Genomic DNA, 24,952 nt, shown 5'->3' with positions numbered 1-24,952 from the left:
AGGCCACGCAGCATTTTGTCCATCAATCAGAAGCGTTAACTGCGACCGGTGGCCGCTGCTGTTGGACCTGTTGTTGGTATCTCAAGCTCCACCGTTGGATCTGCGCTGCTCGGCGGCACGCCTGCCAGTGTAATCGCTCGCATATGATGTATGGGCCGTATGGACTTCAGCTGAGTGGTGCCCTTGAAACGAACATTAACATCGCCGCCCACCATACTAAGTGGATGCATGCCCGGCTCAGGCTCCCTTCCATCCTGCACACCCATGGCAGCAGTTGTGGTTAAGATTTGTTCGACTGGTGCCACCGTAGGAGCTGTTGTAATTGCAATGGCGCCACCATAGCTCTGCCGCGTGGCTAACGGCGAAAGCGCTGTGGGCGTGGTCTTATACCCCATGCGACTAAAGATGCTTCCAACACTGCTGTTGCTAATGGTGCTGTTGCTGCTTGCCGTACTGGGTGGACTCAGTGGTGTGCCAACACCCGAGTCCACCTCTAATGGACTTTTCATATTAGCTACAAACTTATCGACATGTTCCGGCAGCTTTAACTCATCCAGTTTCGTTTGCATCACGCTTCTTGCATTGGTATTGTCCAGCAGCCGATTGGGACGCGTTGGTGGTGTTGGCGAGACAGAATTATTATGGAATTCGGGATGGCCATTACTGTGTGTGTTACGCTGCTGCTGCAGTTGTTGTTGCTGGTGGCGCAGTTGCTCAAAAAAAGGTGTCTTCTCCTTCTTCTGCTTTTGGGGCGAACCATGTTCGTCTTTTTCGCTCAGCTCTTCGAGCACCTTTAGTGGAAACCCCAAGTGGCTATTGACCGAAACGGATTTTCCAATTTTACGCTCGGCAAAGATGGGCTTGCGTCGCTGTCGCTCCAGGTCATCTAGTTGCTGCAGCATTCGTCTCACCTCACTGGGCAATTCTAATTCCGGATTGTACTCCACCAGTTGCCCAATGTATCGGCCGAGGGTTTGTATTGTCAGTTCCAGCGACTGCACCTGTGTTTGCAGTGTCGATATTTGCGTTTGCTGTGAAGAACGCGTCATCTCCAGCTGTGCAATGGATGATTGAGCGAACTGAAAGGGCAAAAGACTATTAATACTTTACAAAAATTAATTACAATTTCAGGTACTCGCCTGCAGCTGCTGCTCAAGATGCTGATTTAGCGACTTCTCTCTATTCAACAGATCCAGATGATGGTTTGTTGTAGTTATTTCCTCCTGCAACACGTTGTACTCCACATTGTACTCCGCTAGCTGCTTGCCAATGTCCAGCGAAAACACAATTTTTATGATTTGCTCCATGCAGTGCTCCTCAATTTTAGGCACCATCGATTTCAAATAATCCATTATCTCCTCAAAGTTATTGCGTGCCAGTAGCTGTTCGTTGTGCACAGTGAGCAACGCAATAGCAAACTTAAAAATAACATCAGAGGATTCAAGGAAAACCAAATCAAAAACACGCGCTACAAAACCCAATGGAAACTGTGAACTGAATACGGTAAGAATCCACGGCGCTGCATATAAAGTGGGCGAAACATCGTTCTGATCCAGCCACATATACAGATCGGGAAGATGATCCTTGACCAGACGGGACAGCTGATACAGCTGCAGCTGAAACTTTTTCATATCTGGCAGGTATTTGGTGCGCATGTTGCGACAAAACATTAGGTGCTTCAGCAACTGAAAAGCGCTGGCTTCATCGCACTGGGAGACAAGAGTAAATATTAGTATATTATATAAAGAGACTTCATTAAGAATCTACGCACATGTAACAATAGCACACCACAAATAAATCCGAGACCTTGACAGTATCCCAGTTCTGGATCGAGTATGGAGTATGCCTTCAGCAGATTAAACAGCGACAATTGACCCAGCCCAAGCGGATCCTTGTAAAATTGATGATTGGGAAAAGTGCGCCCCAGGTCAATAAATATCGCATGCTGATGTTCGGTCAACTGTTTAAGCAGCGTATGATACGGTGTGTTGTAGTTTGGAAATCGTTTCGTATCCACTGGCGCCATGTTCATCGAATACTGTTCGGCCAAAAACGTCCACACGTCACCACGCTTTGACCGCGGCACTCCTGTACGTATAGCATGGCGCAGCACTTTGGGATCCTTTTTGTTGCCAATTTGCATAGAGTTCCGCTCAATGATTTGCTCCCAGCGTTCGATCAGCTGCTTGTCGCATGGTACAATCTCCTCATAGTCAAGCTTGATGCGCTTTAGCTCGTTCTCATTCTGGCGTGCCTGCAGCATGGCATTCTCCGTTTCCATGCGGTTCAGCATAATTGTCTGTCTAATAGCCGTGCGCCACAGCTCTCGCAGCTCGGCTGCATCGCGTTTGCCACGCTTTACAGCTGTAAAAGAATATCAGAATATCAGATTGAAAAGTGGATAATTTTTAAGACCGGACTAACGTTTGCGCATGGGCGACAGAAATTCGGTGGGCGTCTCGTTATCCAAAGCCTTGGACGGAGTAACTACGCTGTTCAGTATAGCCTGTCGCCATGACCCCTGATGTGTCTCAGCGTCCTTAGGACTGTTACCCACTTTAATGAAGCTGCGAACAAGGACTCTTATTAATTATACGTCCTTCTCAAGCTTATAGTGTTCAAGTTGACATAGCTCGGATTCACTTACATATCCATCATTGGGCTCTTAAGGTGATCAGCACTTGGTTTATTGCTGGGGCTGGCGCCTACAGTGCTCGCTCGAGATCTGAAGCCCGGGAGCGAGCCGTCGGTGCCCTGTTGCTCTGCAGATCCTTCACGTATTTCATGCAAATTGTGTGTTGGAAGGGATATGTCGTCCTTGGAGGGTTTTCGTTTGAGCAGGTTATCAAATGAGTTTGTCAGCGATCGTTTCGCCTTCATGAAGATGGTGCTGCCGCCCAAATACTGATTAAGAAATTCAGATCGGTTCTCAGCGGTATCATGAACATGTCGCTGCTGCCGCGACTCGCAATGTGCCCGTAACAGCATCATGAGGAACTGGTTCTGTTCAGAGACAGAGCAGTTTGTCTTCTCAGATCCATAGTACTTGGCGCAAACCATATCGTACTCATCAGCGCTCAGCGTGGCAATGTGACGCCAAATGGCGGTCTGCGTTTTCTTTTCGGAAAGCCCCTCCACATCGGTGCAGAGCTTATGATACCAGAGCATTGGGCAATGCTCGCAGCTGAAGATCTGGGTCTCATGTTTCTTTTTTTGCTCGGCGCAGGTATCAAAGGCTTGGGCAATGGCGGCTACGATGTCATCACATACGTGCTCTGACTGGCACTTAAACACATAGCCAATGTAGCCTTCGCTGTTCAGCTCACGGCAGATGATGCCGAAGTGATCCACCGCTTTCTGGCCGTGCACACAGCTGGCCACATCTTTGAAGTCCTTGTAGAGCAACACCTGCTTGCGATCCGGTGAAATGAGTCTCAAGTCGCTGCGACCCACCAAGAAGACCATCGTGCGATTCTGTTCAGCATAGGGTGGTATGCAACCCTGCGAAGCAGAACGATCTCTCATCTTGGGGATACTGTAATACGAATATAAAGCAAAAGATAAGCTAGGTATCTATTTGATATGCGTATATTTGGAAAGCAAGCCATGCAAATGTGTGGACATATATAACGAAACAATAAACATAGGCAAACAAATACTATCAGGCAACAGAATTCGATGTCCGGGAAGGGTAATTTAATAGCCAACTTAATATGCGAGCGCTTTGGGCTAGGACGCCACTTACTTCTCCATCGTGTAGTGTGGATGCAATTGATTAGAGCCAGCTACTGCTGCGGATGTTCCCAACCCCGGATTCTCATCCTGCTCTTTCGATTCTGTGGGTTGTTTGTCTAAAGTGGCATTGGATGCCTCCTGTTGCTGACTAGAATCCTCTACCACGCTGCTTACATTTTTTTATAGATTTACAATCAGTTTTTAGTCATGGTAAAATGGGTACAGAAGTTACAGATTATAATTGTTTAATCAGCTACACTTACACCTGTTTTTGGCCCAGCTCCAGTTGGCTATGACCGCGCTGCAAGGCGCGTTTAGCTGGCGATTTATTCTCTTTGTTGGAGTCTAATGGCTGTGCTATGGCATCCATTTCGGCGCCCGTCAACTGGAGTTCGACCTGTGGCTTAGGCAATGCTTCTATCTCCTCCTCGTCCTCCTCCTTCAGCTCGTGGCTTTTTAAAGTTCCGCCTCCACTCTTAGCTTCAATTCCAACGCCACCTTCACTATTCAGAGACATCTTGCGATTTTGCATGATTCGCAAACGTTGCGCATCGTATGCCTTAAATTTGGGCAGGGCGTCGTCAATAAAGGTGTTGGGGACTCGCTTCTGTGAGACGCGTATCTTGCCCACATACATGACCTCAAAGAAGTGTGTGTGATTCGGCGAAATGTCCGCCAGCAGCGATAGATTACTTTGTGCCGACGTGGATGTGGGAATGTTTACTGTGCCCGATGAGTTGCTCAGCCCATGAGTGTAGGACTTTGATGATTTCATTTGGGAGCTTACTAGATTGGGACTAGCATCGTGTTGGGCACTACGCAGCGCCTCGCTCATCTTTAAATTTGTCGCCGGCGTGGCATGTATCCCATTCAGTGAACCATGGGCGCTGCCGCTAGCTCCAGCAATCAATGTTTGTGGTATGCTGCCCACCGAGCCGCCAAGCGTGTGCGCCGGGTCACGCATTTGATGCATCAGCTCTGCCATCTGCAAGCACGCACAGAAATAAAAGGTTGTAAGAGATTTAGTGCTACGTTGGCGCCTACAGGCGAACATGCTATAAGTATAAAAACAACAAGCTGCATACTCAAAACTCAACACCTCCATAACTCCCGCTGGCATTTCCCTCAACCCTTCCAAACTGGAGTGAGTAAATGATTGTTTGGTGAATTTTTAGCTTTGGTTCTAACCACTTTCTAGTTTGTTATCCCATTTAGTCTATTGACCTTGCCCTTATATTTTACTGTTTTCGTGGCTATCACATTCAACAAGACTGATATAATATTTCACTGAAATATTTATTTTTTATACCCTGAACCCATTGAAAATGGGAAATCAGGGTATAATGGTTTTGTGAAAAGTATGTAACAGGCAGAAGGAATCATCGCAGACCCCATAAAGTATATATATTCTTGATCAGCACGACGAGCTGAGTCGATATAGCCCTGTCCGTCTGTCCGTCCGTCCGTCCGTCCGTATGAGCAAAAGAATCTCAGAAGATATAAGAGTTAGAGAGCTGAAATTTGGCATGCATACTCGTGTATACCATAGGCAGTACAAGTTTGCTTTATTTTTTCGATTACTCGTCCGATAACTTTTTTATCGAGAATAATCGAAAAATCGACTTGGTTTTTTTCAGCATAATTTTAACACTTTTAGACCTGGAGACTTCAAATTTGCGTTGTATATAAAGTTAATGCATAATGTAATTTACAGATTTTGGATACCACGCCCCCTTCGCCACCAATTTGTAAAAAACGCATTTCAAGTACTAGAGACTTGTGCTTTGGAATGTACACATATTTTAACCATATGATTACGCTCTAAAAGTTTCATTAAGATCGTATGTCTACAAAAGAAATTATTCAACAAATAAATTCTCATAATATTGCCCACACTAAAGTGCAGCCCAAGCGCAGTCGCTGCTAGCTGCGCAGTCAGCAGAGCACGTGCTTATAAGTGCATGTGTATGTATGTGTGCATAAAAGAAGTCCAGACTGATTAGAATATCAGCTTGGAGGGTTCAGGGTATCTCCTAGTCGAGCAGTCTCGACTGGAGCCTTCTTACTTGTTAATGATAGTTAAATTGCTTAAATAAACGAGAGCGGAGCTAAACTTACATTAATTACATTTTTAAATAATATTACTAACGTATATTTAGGTCAAATATGATTTATATGGATGACTTAAATGTAAATATTTCTAGAAATGCTAGTGTTATTTAATCTACCCTGATTATTAGAAAAGTTTTGAAATTTGGAACTAACGCTTGTCTTTCCAATATTTACCTATTTAGGATTGACTAATGAATGATTAATTAAGAAATTTATATGAAAATTTCGATGATTTATAGTCCATTAAAACAGTAGAATCCGGATATAACGACGCCCAAGAGACTGTCGTTATAACCGGAAGACGCTATAACAGTGTAAGTTTGCCCATATAAGTGTGCCTGTCGACCAGACTTTTCGTCGCAATAACCGTACGGCCGCTATAAGCGAAGTCGTTATAACCCGATTCTACTGTATCGGGGTTATAAATATATCAATTAAACTGTATATGTGGTTTGCCGAATATCAATAACGTTTTATTATTTGTGTTTATATAAATGAAAATAAACTCTAAAATTTTCTATAGTTATTTTGGAAAATTTTTACAAATGAATTTCCAAATTTCAATTTTATTGGTATGATTAGTACAGAACTGCAGTAAAATGAACGAGCGCGCTTCAATAGCTATGTACACTTTATTCGACCACATAAATATTTCATTATCATGTTCACTATTAAAGTACAGACATCGAGTCTACCTTTCCTCCCAAACATTTGACCAATGCATCGTAGTAGTAGTTTATGAATAGAATGAGTCTTCCAATCCAACAGCTGTTCACTGCGCATTGCTGAGAGAGCAAGAAACAGAGAAAGAGATACATGAAGCGAGAGAGAGAGGATAGAGAAACAGAGAGACAGAAAGGAGTCAGAGGCAGAGGAGAGAGAGGGAGAGAGGAGCGATAAAGAGACCCTGCTCATTTCTGCGCTCCGATCTGTTAGACGGTCTGTGGCTCAATTGTGCGGCATTGAAAAGCTGCCAAAGAATCAGTGAAAAACTAAATAGTGCAAGAAGCTAAAGTCCAATGCCAGTGCATAGTGCAGTCGGTAAGAAGATGCGCTCTGTTTGTGTGAGATACTTTAACTGCAATAACATCCAATTGTCATTTATCAGGACTTTTGGGCAAAAGCAGTGTACCAATATACAAATTTAAATTACGCTACTTCTTTGGCTACCCACATCGAGATAAATTGATATGCACACATACATACATAGTATATGTGCATATTCTTTTTGTTTGTTTTAGGTTCTGTCTCTGCTTTGTCTATAGGAAGCTGATCAGTGATCACCCGCTGGTCGAGTGATCATGACGTCATTTCTGCAGACCATACAAATTCACATATCTCAAAATATTCTGCCAGATGTACATATGTACATATATAAACACAGTTTACACATATACATACGTAGCAAATAGTTGTTTTTATATTCATTCACGAAAATGAAATGAGTATATTGGTTTTGTGCATGTCGGTCTTGGGGTCCGCCCGTTTGTCCGTTTGTCGGTATAAACGTAATTTATTCGGCTCTATTGAAGCTAGAGACTTAAAATTTGGCCTTTTTGCGTGGCATATAAAAAAATACCCTGTAATTTTCACATTTTTTGATCGTAAGCATCCAAATTTTGCAGTTACGTTACCTTCAACTCGTTCTACGATCTGTCTAGTAAGTGCATGGCTATTAGAGCAGTATTAGAGCTAGAAATTGAAAACATATATATATATATATGGAATCAATATATATATATATATTGACTCTAAATGTTTCGATTTATATAGATTTTATGTGAAGAAATTAAAAAGGGCCGTCATTAAATTTAATATATATATATATATATATATATATATATATATATATATATATATATATATATATATATATATATATATATATATATTATGTATATAATATAATATAAATTGCTGATGGGATGTGAATGAGTATTATGTAGTGGTAACGCCCGACTGAAACTTTCTTACTTGTTTTTATACCCTGAGCCCATTTCTTACTTGTTTTTTAATTGCTTTGGATGTTGTAATAAGTATTCAAAGATAAAATTATAAATAACAGATCAATCATTCTGATATTTAATCAATGATTTGCTTTATCATCTGCTTTCCTGATGTATTGTGTATGAATTGAGTGTATAGAAGGGCTTGCAGTATAAGCAAAGAATTGTCACATAATTTACTCATAATTGTTTGCAAAGCATTTCACAGGAATTCAATAAAACGTCACGTTCGCATCGTGTTTTGCCCTGCTTTTATATTTTTATATCTACGTGCTTCTAAATTTTTGTCTGTGTTCAATTAAAAATAACAATATGTTGTTAATTTGCCCCAAATATTTTAAGCTAAAATCAACAGTATTAAATTATTTATTTTGACAAGCTACAAAAAGACCTTGTGCACCATTGTACCGCTTGCTGCCAATAATATCGTTTAAAACTTAACAGATATGGGGATTACTTGCAGAGATCTGATTATAGAGCTCAAATATTTTAATTTTAAGAGCAATGCAAAATTACATGTTTTATTTTCCCTGGACATACCGGGTATATTCATTTGATATAATTTATTTATTTAATTATGATATTCAAAATGTTATATAAATGAAGTACATTCCTGCATCATTTGTGAATTACACTTCCCTGCAAGGTTCAGGAACTTTCCTCTGTCAAGCACTCCCCACAGAGACAATATAAAAGCAATTTAATCCAAAAGTAATTCATTAACAGAAATCGATAAAGAATGCTTTAATAGATATGTATAAATATATATATACATATAAATTTATATTGATTCCAAATGTTTCGATTTATACGGATTTTATGTGAAGAAATTAAAAAGGGCTTTAATTAAATTTAATACGCGTCTTTAATGCTCATTCTAAACTATAGTTTAAAGCATAAATATTCCGGCTCGCTGTTCAACAATCTAGTTCATTTGTCTTTTTATACCCTGAACCCATTGAAAATGGGAAATAACAGGCAGAAGGAATCATCGCCGACCCCATAAAGTATATATATTCTTGAGCAGTGCGACGAACTGAGTCGATATAGCCCTGTACTGTATACACAGTATATCATATTTTTTCGATAACTCATCTAACTAACTTTTTTATCGAGAATAATCGAAAAATGAAATTTTTTCAGCCTTATTTGAACACTTTTAGACCTGGAGACTTCAGATACCAAGATTTACAGATTTTGGATGTACGTGCGTAGTTGTTTTGTAGTTGTACGTGCGTGTCGATGCGTGTGTGCATAAAAGAAGTGAAAATGAGTAGAATATCAACTTAGAGGGTTCAGGGCATCTCCTAGTCGAGCAGTCTCGACTAGCGCGTTACTTGTTTTTTTAGAAAATGTTAGACGTTGTTTTTAATAGGGAAGTACTAAGTTCAAACTGAAACAACCGCTTTTTAATGATCCTCAATAAACCAGTATATTAACTACTAGTATAAAATGTTAAGCTAATTGAAGTTTCAGTTAACTACCACTAATTTACATACGTGCATTGAGACGTACATACATATATAAAAGCCAGTAAAACAATATTTTACAAAATTAAAAATTTATTGTATACATATAAATCAATTTCGTGTAAAAGATGTATATATATATATATAAAATGTGGTTTAACTTAGACTGGAATGATCAATTATTATAAGGGAGCACCAATTAAAGTTGAATAGAAGTGCAGTACGGGAAGTTACTAGTTTTCTCGTTCATAGTTAGGCCAATCCTAAATACTGTAATTAGTTTAACTGTGGGGTAAATACGGAGAACAATCGCTGCATGCAAAAAGTGAGATTATGCATTACATAAGGTAGAAACAATATATAAAACAATGCACAGTAAACAAGCAAGTAGAAAAACAAAGTGAAATTACAAAGCAAAAGGAATTGCACAACGGCACAAGTAATTTCGAATTGAGCATATCAATAAACAAAGCAAAAAGCAATCAAATCTACTCAAGGCACACAACATTGAAATTGAAATCAATTTATAGAGTTGGCATTTATAGACCCGGAGATCTTGTACATACGGTACGGCTCTTATTCAGCACAGATGCATCACTGACGGACGCCGTCAGGATTGTGTCCCGATGAAATGGCACCGTAAACATGTTCTATTATCAATCGTAATTGTGTTGACTATTATTTTTTTTAGAATTGTTGCCTTTATGGTTGCTGCTACAGTTACGAAACTTACTATTGGCGCGAGTGCCCCAGGGCCCGTTGCCACTTTGGAGATTTTCACTTATTTTCACTTGTTATTTTTAAATGGCACACTATAAGTTTTCCATTTTGAAACTGTACGTTTTCTATTTTCACTTAAACTTTTCTTTAATGTCTTTCAATCGTGGATGCGAACGCAAATTAAAAATATTAAATTCTATATATATATTTTTTTTTTATAATTGTATTTTCTTTATATATATAAAAATGATAAACTATATTATTATTATTATTTTTATTATTATTATTATTATTATTATTTTTTATTATTATTATTATTATTATTATTATTATTATTATTATTATTATTATTTTTATTAATTATTATTAATAATTATATTATTATTATTATCCGAATCGATAATCCACATGTAAAGGGTAAATCAACTTCAAATAAAGATTTTATTCAATTTGCTATTATAGAGTTAGTTCTAGAGAGGTGTTCCAAAATAAATTGTTGTGGTTAATTTGTATGATAAGAGCTCACATTATTGCATACATAGAAATATTCTACAAAGTGGTTATTCCCATTGTTTTATATTTATGACGAACACAATATGAGCTGAAAGTATCGCCAGAATATACATATATACCTATACATATACGCATATTGTCGAAGCTTTAATTAGTTTGCTTCATTTGAAAATTTTTCTGTTTGCTTTGCCCATTGACAGGCAAAAATTTGTTTAAGTATTTAGGACAACACAAATACAATCGATTCGCTTTTAGGGTTTTATGTAAGAGCCGTTTATCGCGATCTAATAGGTGAATTTTTAGTATTATGATGACATGAGAATTTATAAAGCAAATATAGGCAGCTTTAAATATCTATTTAATTAGTTATTTTAAACACTATTATATTATTGTTGTACACTTTTATTATAATTTTTTTAAATATTTCTTTATTGGTTATGACAGTTTTTGTATTCTTTTCATTACTATTATTATTATGTCACTTTTTCAATTACTATCATTATGTTTGCAAAATGTATATATTTATAAATGTATATAAATTCTCAATTTTAGACATATGTACGCATATGTATGTGTTGTATGTAAATGTATTTATATATGTTTATATATATGTATATATGTATGTATATATGTATGTATAGATATATATTTATATATTTGGAATTTGATTTGGTAATTGTGTGGCACGTTATATCAACTGTTTTTTTTTTATTATATTTTCTTATTGTTGTTTATTTGTATCAATGTGCTGCAAAAATGTTTGATTCTCAACATCATTTTAGTTTTTAGCTTATTATCAGTTTCTGCCCTATTACTTGTTATTAACGAGTCGGTGTTTTTCTTGGTAGCTGCCGCCGTCGTGAGCTAAGCACGCACGCGATTCAATTGTAGCCAGACAACTGACAAGCGGCAACAGATCCACATCCCCAAGTCTCCCAAGCCCATTGACCAACTGAGTATTGCTGACATTCAGCAACAATAACAATAAGCATCAAGCAACTTGCGCATGCGAAATCGAAGCAACAATTTCTCGATGAGTGCACACTGGAACCGTAGAGAGAGTGAGAGTGTGGGAAAAGAGAGAACACAGCCCACGTCAGAGAGGGAGAGCCAAACTTTGTGCATAAATGTCATAGTGCGAGCGGGTAACGAGGCGTATGTGTAATCACGTAAATTGTTCAGCAGTAAAACGGCAACAAATGAAACTTTTTTAGAAATGACCTTGCATAGGGGCAAGACTTCATATTTTAAGTTTTTGTAAAGAGGGAAGAGAGAGCGAGAATGTACGATAGCGATGAACGATTGAATAATAGACTCATACAGACAGACATTTATAAAATATTTATAATTAACTGACAAAGCATATATAATAGGAGAACACAAACTATCGCATAGAAATGTATTTAAAATAAAATATCGACACACATGCATGAGTTGTATTTCTATACTAATTCACGAAAGTGAAATGAGTATATTGGTTTTTTTTAAAACCTGCTTGCATATCAGCCAACCAAACATATCTTCGTCCCACTAATAATAACATACATTTTTCGAGCTTTTCGTTCGTTATTATACATATAATGATATAGGTTACCTTTGCTCAATTTTAAGTGTTGCTCCGCATTTATTTAACAGTTATAATTAAATCAAATCAAGATAAACTTTTATCGACAACATAGAAAACAGTATCTATTCATATTTTAAAGCTGTTTATATTACAGACGATGCCTATTAAGTTTGTCCCTTTTGCAAAATGCTAGAATTTCTAATATATTATTGAGATAGACCAGAGAGGCAGACTTTGCACTTGCAACACCAGCAAAAGCAGCAAAAATATTGGAAAAAGGTTGTTTACTAAGCCTCTAAGTCTGTGGAAAGTACAGTAAATCAAAATTGTTCTTAGCCATTAGAAGGTAGTATGCGCTTTACAAAGCATTCAAATCACTCTTAGCACATAACCCGTTCTTTTCCAGTTCTCTAAACAGTTTCATGCCATTGCATTTAATAGGGGAGGAGGAAACCTAGCCAATGACAATAGCTAGACAGGAAATTGAGTCGAAAGCAAACCTTACCTCCTCAACAGTATCGCATTCGAATAGATAGATGTGCAGCAGCGGGTCCTTCGGATCCTTTAGTAAGTAGACGAACCCGGTGATGGGTCCCTGGAAATCCATAAAGTTCTGCGGCTCTGCATCTGCCGCTTGCAGCAGCTGCTGTTGCTGTTGCTGTTGCTGTTGCTGCAGCTGATAAGACGACGAGAGTGAACCATAGGAAGTTGACGTGGTTAACGATGTACGCGAACTATTTGCGACCGATGAGCCAGCAGCAACAGCTGACATGCTTCCAACTGAAGCTCCACAGTTGGCAGCTGGAGCCTGATTAGTATTTGACTTGAGCTGTACGAAACCATTTCCGATGTTCTTCACCTGCGGCTTGTGAATGATGCGACACATGCCAACGATATGCTTTAGCGGATGGCTAAATTGTAACTCAAAATCAGAGTTGTATGATTCCAGTATGCCATGCTCAATGCCAACTGACAGCTGCAAAGAAATTATATTAAGTATTAGAGAAACTGTGCACAAACTTAATGAGTATATAAATTATATTTAAGGTTTGCTCAAGGAAAACTTATTATTTACTATATTGACAGTTTCCAGTGTTGTTATTGCCAACATTTGTCGAAGAAGCTTCAAATAGACTAATAGAGAGGGCTCTAATATTATTTACCTTGGAAACATTAAATATACATATATCATATTTATCAATGATAATGATACTACAAGTCTCCAACAGTAGAACTAAAAAAAAAAAAAAAAAAATAGACATCGTACCAAATTTCATATCTTTACTAAACTGTAATACATAAGATTAAATTTTAATCAATAAATCTCAAGTTTTAAGTAAAATTTTTGTGAAATGTGTTGCAAAAATATTATTACATTGTTAAATGAAGCCGTCACTCTATCAAAGGCAAAACCAACAAATAAGGAAGCTCAAGTCGAGACTGCTCGACTTCGAAATATCCTGAACCCTTCTAAGAGTTAATATTTCAATAATTATTCGCGTCTTTCTGCTTACACAAGAAACACACACACTGACACACATAGGCATGCACGCATAAACACGCATCGACTGCAGTGTGGGCTTACTATGGCTACTTAATTCTTTAATAACTTTTCTTGTCGATGGGCTGTCTCCATAAAACTTGTAGATCATAATCATAACATTGAAATGCGTGCATGTAGCAAACCACAAGTCTCTAGTATTTGAAATACGCCTTTTATAAATGTGTGGGTAAGGGGTGGATATAGGGGTGGGGGTTAAATTACAGCAAAAATCGAAATTATGGAGACTGTAGCTCTAAAGATGTAGGAGTTACAATTAAATATCTAGTTTTTGATATAGTTTTAATCGATAATAAAATATCGGGAGTAGTTATCGATTTTGGGAGAAAAACTCGATATGCGCGTGATATACGCAGACCTAGGAGAAAAAATTCAAGTCTCTAGCTCTTATATCTTCTGAGATCGAAGCGTTCATGCATACGGACGGACGGACGGACGGACGGACAGAGCTAAATCGACTCAGCTCGTCGCCCTGATCAAGAATATATGTATATACTTTGTGGGGTCTGCCACGCCTCCTTCTGCCCGTTACATACTTTTCACAAAACCATTATAACCTGAGTTCTCATTTTCAATGGGTTCAGGGTATAAAGAGTAGGAGCCGACAATAACAAAAATATAATGGACATATGCGGCGCATGTTGATGTTGATGACGACGAGGACACCGGAAATGGAGCAGCCAAGCCACGCCATCTTGTCGAGTTGCTTGCTTGCTTGTCTATCTAATGTCAACCCTGTTTGTCGGTCTGCGTGCTTTGGCTGTCCCTATTGCTCAGTTGCCAGTGAGCGAATCGCTTTTATGCTTGTGCATGCAAGTAAACTGATTAAAGGAATTTAATACTGTTAATGTGCTTCGTCTAGTGGAAATGCAGCCATTGCCATGGGAAGCAGTTACTGTTCTCTATCTGAATTGTCGTTGCTAGCACCAGAGGCTTAAATGCCTTTCATTTAATACTAATTTAAATGGTTTTAGCTTGCCATAAATAATTTTTATACCCTGAACCCATTGAAAATGGAAAATCAGGGTATAATGGTTTTGTTAAATGTATGTAACAGGTAGAAGGAAGCGTGGCAGACCCCACAAAGTATATATATTCTTGATCAGGGCGACGAGCTAAGTCGGTAGCCCTGTCCGACTGTCTATCCGTCTGTCCGTATGTATGAACGAGTTTGTTTTAAAAGATATAGGAGCTAGAGACTTCAATTTTTAAATGTCCGTATATACAGCGGTAATATCGAGTTTATCTTCAAAAATCGATAAATCATCCCGTTATTATTTTATCGATAAAAACCTTATTGAAAATCAGTTATAAAAGTATATCTCCTATATCTTTAAAGCTAGAGTCTCCAAATTTTAACTGTATACTTACATGCATTTTATACAATTTCGGTTTTTAAAATTTACCCTCACCCCTTTATTCACCTTTGTTAAAGGCGTATTTCAAATACTAGAGGCTTGTGCTTTGGTAAATGCATGCATATTAATGTTATAATCATAATCTAAAAGATCCATGAAAATCGTTCATCGACAAAAAAAGTTATTAGGGAATTAAATTCCCATAGTAAGCCACCACTGCAGCCAATGCGTGTTTATGCATGCGTGCGTAGTGCAGAGTGATTAGAATATGAGATTGGAGGGTTCAGGGTATCCCCTAGTCGAGCAGTCTCGACTAGAGTCTTCTTACTTGTTCTAATATATATTTACTATGAATATAGATTTTTGCCTTAGGTGGCTGCCGGGCGACGGGATAATCATTGGAGACTCGAGAAGTAAAATATATAATGGCAAAGCGGCAGCAAAAACACTTTTTATTGCAGCACAGGTTAATTCTTAATTTCTTTCCTAATCTCAATTAATTTTCGATTGCCAGTTGATGCTGGAAATTCACTTAGCACGGTAATGAAGAGCAATAAAGACAAAGAGAAAATAGTTGAATTAGGATAGCTGTACACCGTTTTTGCTTTTGACATTGACGCGATGAATTCAATTATGCGTCGGCTGGATGGAAACTGGAAACTTCTTTGTGTAATGCAATTAGTGAACAAAACAATTGTGGATTTTTCATTATAGTACAAAGATTGAAAGCGTTAGATTGGGATGAAGGGAATCTCGATTATCAAACAGCAAATCAGTTTTATTTTATTAACATGTTTAAAAAATATACGATTTACATCTTAGAAATTTCATTTTCATAATGGATTTATAAGTAATTTTGGCATTATGTGGATAGTCTAATAATGATAAGTTTTATCTTATCTTTTACAAGAGTATTCTAGCCTAAATATTTCCTATTTAAAGTTGTTGCCCTACTTCCAGTTTTATCTTAGCCCGTGCCCCGTTCAATACTTAATACTCGGTCCTAGAGCTAAAAGTTCCAAAAGTTAAAAGTTTTGTTGGTAAGTAACTCTCAAAAATACCATGAAGCAATTGCATAAAATATATATAAAATACGAAATGTGGTTTTCGACCATATTTTCAATAATGAACTATAATCTTTTTAAGATTGGTTATAAAGTTAGAGTTGTTTCGAAAGTCAAAACATTAAAGAATCTAATAAAAAATAATTCTAATACTTTTAAATCTCTAGCTCTTGTACATTCTGAGATCGACGTGTTCAAGCATACGGGCGGACAGAAGGATAGACATTTTCATAAAATCATTGTATCCTGATTTTCGAAAGGGTTCGGGGTATTTAACAATAAATAATTAAATACCAAGCAAAAAAATAAATAAAATAAAATATAAAACAATATATAATAAGTAAACAAGTAAGAAGACTCTAGTCGAGACTGCTCGACTAGGAGATACCCTGAACCCTATAATCTGATATTCTAATCACTCTGCACTTCTTTTCGGCACGTACATACACATCCACGTATTAGAACGCGCTCTGCTAACTGCGCAGTAAGCAGCGACTGCGCTTGTGCTGCGCTGCAGTGTGGGCAACATTATAGGGATTTATTTGTTGAATATTTTAATTTCTAGACGTACAATCTTAATGAAACTTTCAGAACAGAATCATAATATTCAAATGTATGTACATTCCAAAGCAAAAGTCTCTAGTACTTGAAATACGCCTTTTACAAAGGTGAGGGTGAGGGGGTGGATATAAGGGTGGGGGGTAAATTACAACAAAAATCGAAATTATATAAAATGCATATAAGTCTACATATAAAATTTGGAAGCTCTAGCTCTAAAGGTGTAAGAGGTTTAATTAAATAACTAGCTTTCGATAAGGTTTTTAATCGATAATAAAATATCGGGAGTAGTTATCGATATAAAAAGAAAAACTTGATATGCGCGTGATATACACAGACCTGGGGAAAAAAATTCAAGTCTCTAGCTCTTATATCTTCTGAGATCGCCGCGTTCATACATACGGACGGACGGACGGACAGACAGACGGACAGGGCCAAATCGACGCCCTGATCAAGAATATATATACTTTGTGGGGTCTGCCACGCCTTCTTCTGTCTGTTACATACTTTTAACAAAACCATTATACCCTGGTTTCCCATTTTCAATGGGTTCAGGGTATAAAAACAAGTAAGACAGTTCTAGTCGGGGCTGCTCGACTACGAGATCTCCTGAATCCTTCAAGGAAATAATATTTCAATAATTCTATTTCTACAAAAGAAATAGCCCTTGCACATGCCCACACAAACATAGGCACGCATGCATAAGCACGCCTGGGTACGGTATGGAATTCTATGAGAATTTAATTGGTTAACAACTTTTCTTATCGATGGATTATCTTCATAAATTTGTAATTATTTGTAATTTAAATAAAAATTGAAATTTTATAAAATATACGCGTTAACTATTTTTCAAACTTTTAAACTCTAGGTCTAAAGTAGGAGGCATAATTTTAAAATTGGGTTTCAATACGGCATTTAATCGATAACAAATAAAATAGTTATGGACTTTAAAAAAATCGATATGCGTGTGATCTTCACGGACCAATGAAAAAAAATTTTAAAAAATCGACGCGTTCATACATACGCACGGACGGAGAGACTGACATATGTAGAAGGCTAAGTCAACTCAGTTCGACCTGATCAAGATATATGTATACTTTATGGCGCCTGCCACGTCTTCTATTACATACATTTAACAAAACCATTATACCCTGATTTTCCATTTTCAATGTTCAATATTCTACTGCATAGCTCAAAAGTTTTTCGGTCTGTGGGAAATAACTGTGCATTATATACAATAACTTATTTAACAACGTCAGTAGGGTCCGACTGCAACGTTTTTTCTTATATTAACATATCGATAATTAAAATTGAAAAACTAACAAAGAATATGTATATGGTATGAAGAGTAACAATTTGTATTAACTCTGTCGCGTCTAATATTCTGTTTACATTATAATTATTACAATTTAACATTGTATATAAAATCCATATGTATATACATATAAATCCAAGATCAGAAGGCCACAGTCACACCACCTCCAGCGGAAATACAATACAAAATACTCAGAGCACGCATACTCTGCGGTGTCCTCACTAAAGAGAGTGATCCGCTGGGAGACTCGCTGACGAAGGTGAAGTGTGAAACCATTTAGGGGCTAAGTAGATGGACTGGGAGACCAGTGAAAGGGAACAGAGAGGTCAGTGCTACAACACAAAAGCGGATTAACAAGACAGCTTTAGTGACTTCAGCCGCGCACTGGTAAACATCAAAAAAGAAAAGGCGGTAAATGAAAAATAAAATTTAGAATATATTTTGCAGGCAAATGCAAAAATAGCGCATTGATTTTTTGCAAGCCCAAAGTAAGTTCCCGCTGTCGGGGCTCAAAGGAAAGGTCGGCCGCAAAGCAATTCGAAACACGCTTTAGGGTAAGAAAGAGGTTGTCTAAAAGGTGTCGCATACCTTTTAACATCATCTAAAAATTGTGGAATTTGATAAAGTTAAGGTAAATCAGATTTATTATAGTTAGCCAGTTCAAATAATTCTTCTATAATTTATCAACCATAAATTGTTAGCCAATTTGGAAGGTAAATATTTATGAAAAATTAATAACCGCTTTTTCCACGCCCTCACAAACAGTATTTGTGTATATTCTTAGTGACAGTGGAAGCATAGATACACAAATATGTATATACATGAATAATAAACAAAAGAGCAAGCTTTAGTAAATATTTATACAAGAAAATATGCATCAAATTAATACATGGTCTGATCCGGGTCTGTAGAGTGTGGTCTACCAAGTACAAGGACAAGAAATAAAAGAGCGAAGAGCGAAAGTTAGATAGAGAAAGAAAGAGAGAGAGAGAGATAGAAATGTAGTGAACAAAAGATAGAGAGTGAAACAGCGAAAGAGAGAGAGTTGATTGTGAGTGCTGCGCATTCATAATTTTATGGCATTATACATATACTTAAAATTTGGCAAATTGGTTTTGTACACATTAAAGAATTTAATTTTTCGTGAACATTTTTATACCCTCAACTCATTGAAAATAGGAAATTGGGTTTGTTGAAATTTATGTAACAGGCAGAAGGACGCGTGGGAGAGCTACAGACTTGATTTTTTTAAATGTCCGTATATATAGCGCGCATATCGATAACTCATTCCGTTATTTCGTTATCGTTATTTCCTTATCTAAAATCATTTTTAAAATTATATCTCCTACGTCCAAATTTTTATACTCATTCACGAAAGTGAATTAGTATATTGGTTTTGTGCAATGTCCGTCCGTCTGTCCGGCCGTCCGTCTGTCCGTATGAACGCAGTTTATTTCGGGGCTATTGAAGCTAGAGACTTGAAATTTACATTTATATTTCCGATTTATAAAGTGTTAAAATATTTTTAAAATGCATTTTCCGAAATGCCAGAAATCATATTAGTTGAAAAGCTAGAAAGCTGGGGGCGTGAAAAATCGGATAACACTATCTCCAAGAGTTTTACAGCTAGAACGCTGAAATTTTGCACGTAAGCTAATGCTATGATTCTATAAAGTCTAATAAAATATAAAATTATATGTCTACGCTCATTCAGGGCGTGGCAAATCGAACCTGAAGATATAGTGATTTTTTAAATTCTCCTATATTTTGGACACTATTGATGCGAGAGACCTCAAATTTTGTATATATACTCAGGCTGACCACCCAAGACCAAAAAGCTTTGTCGGAAATATGTCCGCCCAAAGGAGGCGTGGCAGACCGCAAAAGTTTATATCTCCTAAGTATAATAGCTAGAAGCATCAAATTTGGATAGTCAAATTATTAGTAACCTCCTCTGTCGATGACTCAAAAATAATTTCTACGCCTCTTTAGGGGCTTGGCATATCGAAAAATACCATGTAATTTTCACATTTTTTTAGCGTAAGCATTCTAATTCTGCATTTAGGGTACCGTTAGCTCGTTCTAAAAACTGACCAAAAATGAGGTGTCTACGCCAAATAGAGGCGTGACAAATCAGGAAAACTGAATTTTCTACAGTATTAGAGCGAAACTAAGCTACTAAATTGCTGATGGGATGTGAATGAGTATTCCGTAGTCGGTAACGCCCGACGTCAACGTTCTTACTTGTTAATATAGATTCAAATGAATTTTATACAATATAGATTTTCGTTACATTTTGGGAACCGTCACCAAATTCACAAAGGAAGGTTAGATGCCAGTATGGCTAATTGGGAATGATATGGCGTTGTTTGAAATATGTCAAATATTCAATAGAATATGTAGAACATAAGCTGAAAGTTTCACAAAATTATTATAAATGTAGCATAGGACTATCGTAGGTGTGCATGTCGCGAACAGTTTTCAATTTTTTTGCGTAATTGCTTGTGCGCTCAAAGAGGGAGAAAGCATAAGCAGACAGAAAGAGTAAGTGAGATAGAGAGGAACGCAGAAATAGCGCATAGCATATAAAAATGTGATCTGTATGTTTGAGCGCTCACACTGATTAGGTCGTGCTTTATTTTCTCTGGTCAAGTCACAAGCGACCGAGCCGAGCAAATACAAAGATGAAAATGCATGCAAATTTTGAGTAACTTGACGCTTTGGCATCTTTTTCATTCCGTTTTTAGGTTTCATTTTAAGCTATCAAGCCTTGAGCGCACTTCAATGTAAAATCACTCAAGACGTTTTTTGCCTATAATTCACTCATTCACAATTGAGAGCCCTCCATTTTCGTTACTGTTTTTTTTACTTTTGTAAAAAAATTATTATTAAATGCCTATTGTATTAATTAAAATAGCAGATACAGCTTTGGTGTAAATATTTTACTATAAATACTTTACAATATATATAAATTTAAATTTTAAACCGTACTAAATCTCCTTTTTTTTTATTAGTTTAGTTCAGGGTAGTATCTAGTCGAGCACTTTCATTTAGAGTTTCCTTACTTGTTAATTTGATCTTAGGATCTTAGGCCCCGTCAATGATAATAGAGGGACGTGTGGATCTTTCCGTCCTGATTAGGCATATATACCTCCCGTTCTGATTGCCTACTACATACATTTTCATGATATTCCTGTTTAGGTATATACCTTTAAAGCAACTCTTTCTGCATAAAGCATACATTTTAAGAAATACGTTATAGCCCGATTTCATATTTTTTCAGTATAAAATCGGGTGACATTTCCGGAACTTGCTCCTCGTATAATTCTGCTTGTTTTAAGTTTAGATATATTATTAAATTAACAATATTTCTGTATGAATATAAGACTGTGCACGTGCACAAAAATATCAATAATATTTAATTTTGACAAAGCTAATTAAGACGTTACTTTAAAACGAAGCCACAGAATTAAGCAAAAGGATGAGATAAAAAGTTAGTAATTCGAAGAAAATTGAACTCCAAGCTATCCTATATGGCATATACCCAATATATATACTCTATATACCCCGGCTCTAGAGCCTACTGCTCGGTCGATGGTGGCTGAAAGCATGCGAAAAGGATTCATTTTCATATTCTGATAAGCAACCTGAAAATGAAGCATATAACTAAAACGTAAGTAAGCTTAGATAAATAAGGCGAGAGCAATGGTAAAATCCTCTAAGACAGGTGTACCGAGACTTCCACACAACTTTAGGCCAACCTTCTCTGTCAGCAATTCATTGGCATCTGTAGGTAATTCAATTATGCGAAGCTTTTCACTGGAAAGGACTTTAGCAGACACTAGAACAACCCTGGAGTATCGTTAGCCAACACACTCAAACACACACGTACACTTGCACACATATGCCACTGATGGGGGACTAATTGCGAGCTGTGCTAAAATTAAATAAATTAAATACCTAGCTTGAAATAATATTAGCCATGGGACACCGAGGTGAGGCTGAAATAGCGCATTCTTTTTGGCATGAGGGGAACAGTGTTTGGCAACACAGAACAATGGACACCTCGACGATTAGCGTGAATATAGAATTCAGCGGCGTTGCTCACGACCGACCCTTGGAAATGGTCCATGTATATTATTTTATTATTTATTTTTAGCAATAAAGTTGTTCGTTTAATTAGCCACGATGCTATGATTTTCACCATCCTGGACGGGGGATCTAACTTTAGGGAGCAACAGCGGCTGATAATCAGTGTGATGGGACACAACATTTTTAATAATAAATTTAATGCGGGTGCTCGCTGCTTGCGGGGCTATAAGGCTACCAGGCTGACAAGCTGGCTGCCTATGAGGCTGCTTTAATTGATTTATTGAGCCGTAATAAATGCAAATTGCTTTTAATTGTCTGGCGCAAAAAGAGTTTTGTATATCGCCATGGATCACCAACAGCAATTGGATTAAGACGGCATTGCTTGGAGCATTGACGAGCAACAGCCCGAATGACAACATATTTCAGAATGTTGAGTCAAATGACAACCGTGTGCTGTAAACGCACCGCCAAATGAGACAGACTCAATAATTCCGTTAAGAAAAAAATGGCTATAAAATGAAGCACATAAGCAGGTACAAAATCCCTGGATAATGGTTAATATAAATATGATTGGAATTACAAGATAAAAATAAGGCTATTGAAGAAGGCCTTCTTGGCTCCATGCTTTAGTAGCTCACCTTTGTGTAACTCTCTGTGGATCGAATATCGTTTATGGTCCATGGCAACATCGAAGCAGAATAGCGCGGATCGACGGACGCACTACCCCGATATGTCAACGTAACGAGTCGAGTTTTCATCTTAAGGAGTTTGTTTATTTATTAAGCTCGACTATACTGCTTGGGTATACTTTTGATAATTTTCAATATTGACGTTAAAATTAAATGCAGCACAATTTGCATTGTAAATTACATTTCCATAAATTTTGTTCGGTCTTTATGTATTTCTTAACTTTTCATTATTTCGCGTTGGGTTCTGATGTTTGTTTTACGGTCTATAAATGTTTTTTAACCGTTTGAGAAATAATTAGATAAAAGAGCACTGAAATTTAAATTAAATAAGTCAGAGTATCTCACTCGAATGCCATCTTCTGCATAATACCCTCTCACAGTATTAGCATTTTCTGAATTGTGAATCTGTTTATGCTAGAGCTTTAAAATATTGGAGCATTCCGGTCGTTCGATTTTCCACGCCCCCAACTACACATTTATATGTATGCGAATTTTGATAAATCAATAGTAGAGATCAGATGTATATTATTCGTTCATATTCGAGTTGCGGGGGGATATCGATGAGAAATATTCTATCAATCGTTAGAGAGACAGTACAACTCAACTATCGAATTTCGTAGCTCTAAGACATTAGAAAATATAATAGATAACACTTTAGTAGTCAAAATATTAGATAATTTATATGACTATTATGTGATTTATTTCAAATCACAATCCTCTATCATTTATAAAGAAGAGCGTTTACGTTGTCCCATAAATAGAATTTTACGCTTTGCCACACCTCTACAGTGCGTATCGGGAAAATATTAGTGGGTAACAACGAGTATATATTCAAAATCGCTGTCCCTAACTTCAATAGCGCCGAAATCGCTTGTGGCTATTTGGTTAGCACATCAATAATATACAACATCACTTCGTGAGGGATCATATTAAAAATTTGTGACATAGCAAATTCTACCATTTGTATATTCGTATTGATGACGCAGAAAGTGCGGCTCATCAGCAGGAAAGATTACTTCTCTATTGATTTTTCGGCGCGATACCCTGGATAACAAAAATTTTCAGCGGGTATCATAACTTATTAAAATGCAACTGTGTGTTCGAGCTCAATTCGAATTGTTATCTTTGAAGACAGTGTACGTTAGAGTTGGTCAGTTATTATTATTATTACTTGTTTTCAGTTCACTTTGTTCTCTAGTTAATTAAAATAACTCGTTAAATTGTACTTTTACTGATAAGTATTCCAGCAGGCATGACATAGTTACGAAGAACGTATAGTTTATAAGGAGAGTCAATAGTCAGTAGTCAATATTTATATAATTTTATAATTGCATATTACTTAATCTATATGCATATATAATCTATTAAAAAGTTGATTTTGTTCCAGTTTCAGAGGGTATATAAGCTTAGACATCTTCTTCCGTTTTTTATTCGCAGAAGCAAAGTAAAAACTGAGCATTGCTGCTTCTTAGCTTTTTTTACATTTTTTTTTTTTGCACTGCTAGAAATAGGAATGTGTAAGACAGAGCTCAGGAGCCACCACCATAAGTGCCAGAGTGCAGAGGCAGGGGAGAAGCCAGCACTAAACATAGTCACCCCTAAAAATACGCTCGATGGCAATGTTGGAATTTACTTTTGTATAAACATTTATATTTTACTTTGCTATGGTTTCACAGTGTGCTTTTTAAGTTTACTTCTACCTCGACACAGAAATGCATACGATGCACACATATGTACATACACACACGTAAACAGGTACACCACGACGACGCGTTTGTTGGTTGCGAAGAAAAATTATATATCTAACCGATTGAAGACGTATTCGCCAAATCACTGTGAAGTAACATAAAGCACTGAATAGCAAAAAGCACGAATTACGGCTCGAACGCTCCTGCTAGTCGGTATCGCACAATTTTTCTATGCCGATATAGCAGTCGTCCTACATCCTGTCCATTGGGCGCATGCGTTGAGATTTGTGTACGCCGTTGATGACTATATGAAAACACGGGCGCATGCCATTTCAATTTATAGTTTAATTCATTGCTGTTTTAATCAATTAAGCCTAAGTGAGCCACGAGTTAACAATTTTAATCGAAATAACATTTTCGCCCGCCAAACAAGCACAATCTAAATAAACAAAAATATACCATTCCAAAAATAGCGCACGATAAGAGTCCATCGACCGACCGCCAC

The 24,952-nt window shown here is 37.1% G+C and overlaps 1 protein-coding gene across 9 annotated transcripts; it reads right to left on the bottom strand.

Annotated features, from left to right (window-relative positions):
- On the bottom strand, positions 1 to 24,888 carry LOC6572029 (TBC1 domain family member 4). 9 transcript variants are annotated; one of them, XM_015166158.2, is made up of 10 exons: positions 24,418 to 24,888; positions 22,709 to 23,069; positions 12,628 to 13,098; positions 3,999 to 4,720; positions 3,746 to 3,901; positions 2,648 to 3,535; positions 2,425 to 2,567; positions 1,772 to 2,364; positions 1,140 to 1,709; positions 1 to 1,079 (listed from the first exon to the last, which is right to left on the bottom strand). In XM_015166158.2, exons 2-10 carry the CDS (start codon positions 22,826 to 22,828, stop codon positions 36 to 38), a joined length of 4,707 nt encoding a protein of 1,568 aa, XP_015021644.1. In that variant the 5' UTR covers positions 22,829 to 23,069; positions 24,418 to 24,888; the 3' UTR covers positions 1 to 35. The 9 variants fall into 9 exon arrangements, with proteins under 9 accessions (XP_015021644.1, XP_043863775.1, XP_043863777.1 ...); XM_044007840.1 differs by having other exon boundaries at positions 22,709 to 23,022; XM_044007842.1 differs by having other exon boundaries at positions 22,709 to 23,022; positions 24,460 to 24,888.
- Between the last annotated feature and the right edge of the window lie 64 nt (positions 24,889 to 24,952).

The sequence above is a fragment of the Drosophila mojavensis genome, unplaced genomic scaffold, assembly GCF_018153725.1.
Source record: "Drosophila mojavensis isolate 15081-1352.22 unplaced genomic scaffold, ASM1815372v1 contig_19, whole genome shotgun sequence".
NCBI classification, from domain to species: Eukaryota; Metazoa; Arthropoda; class Insecta; order Diptera; family Drosophilidae; genus Drosophila; species Drosophila mojavensis.
The sequence above is the reverse complement of the archived record's forward strand: the minus strand, read 5'-3'. Positions and strand labels throughout refer to the sequence as shown.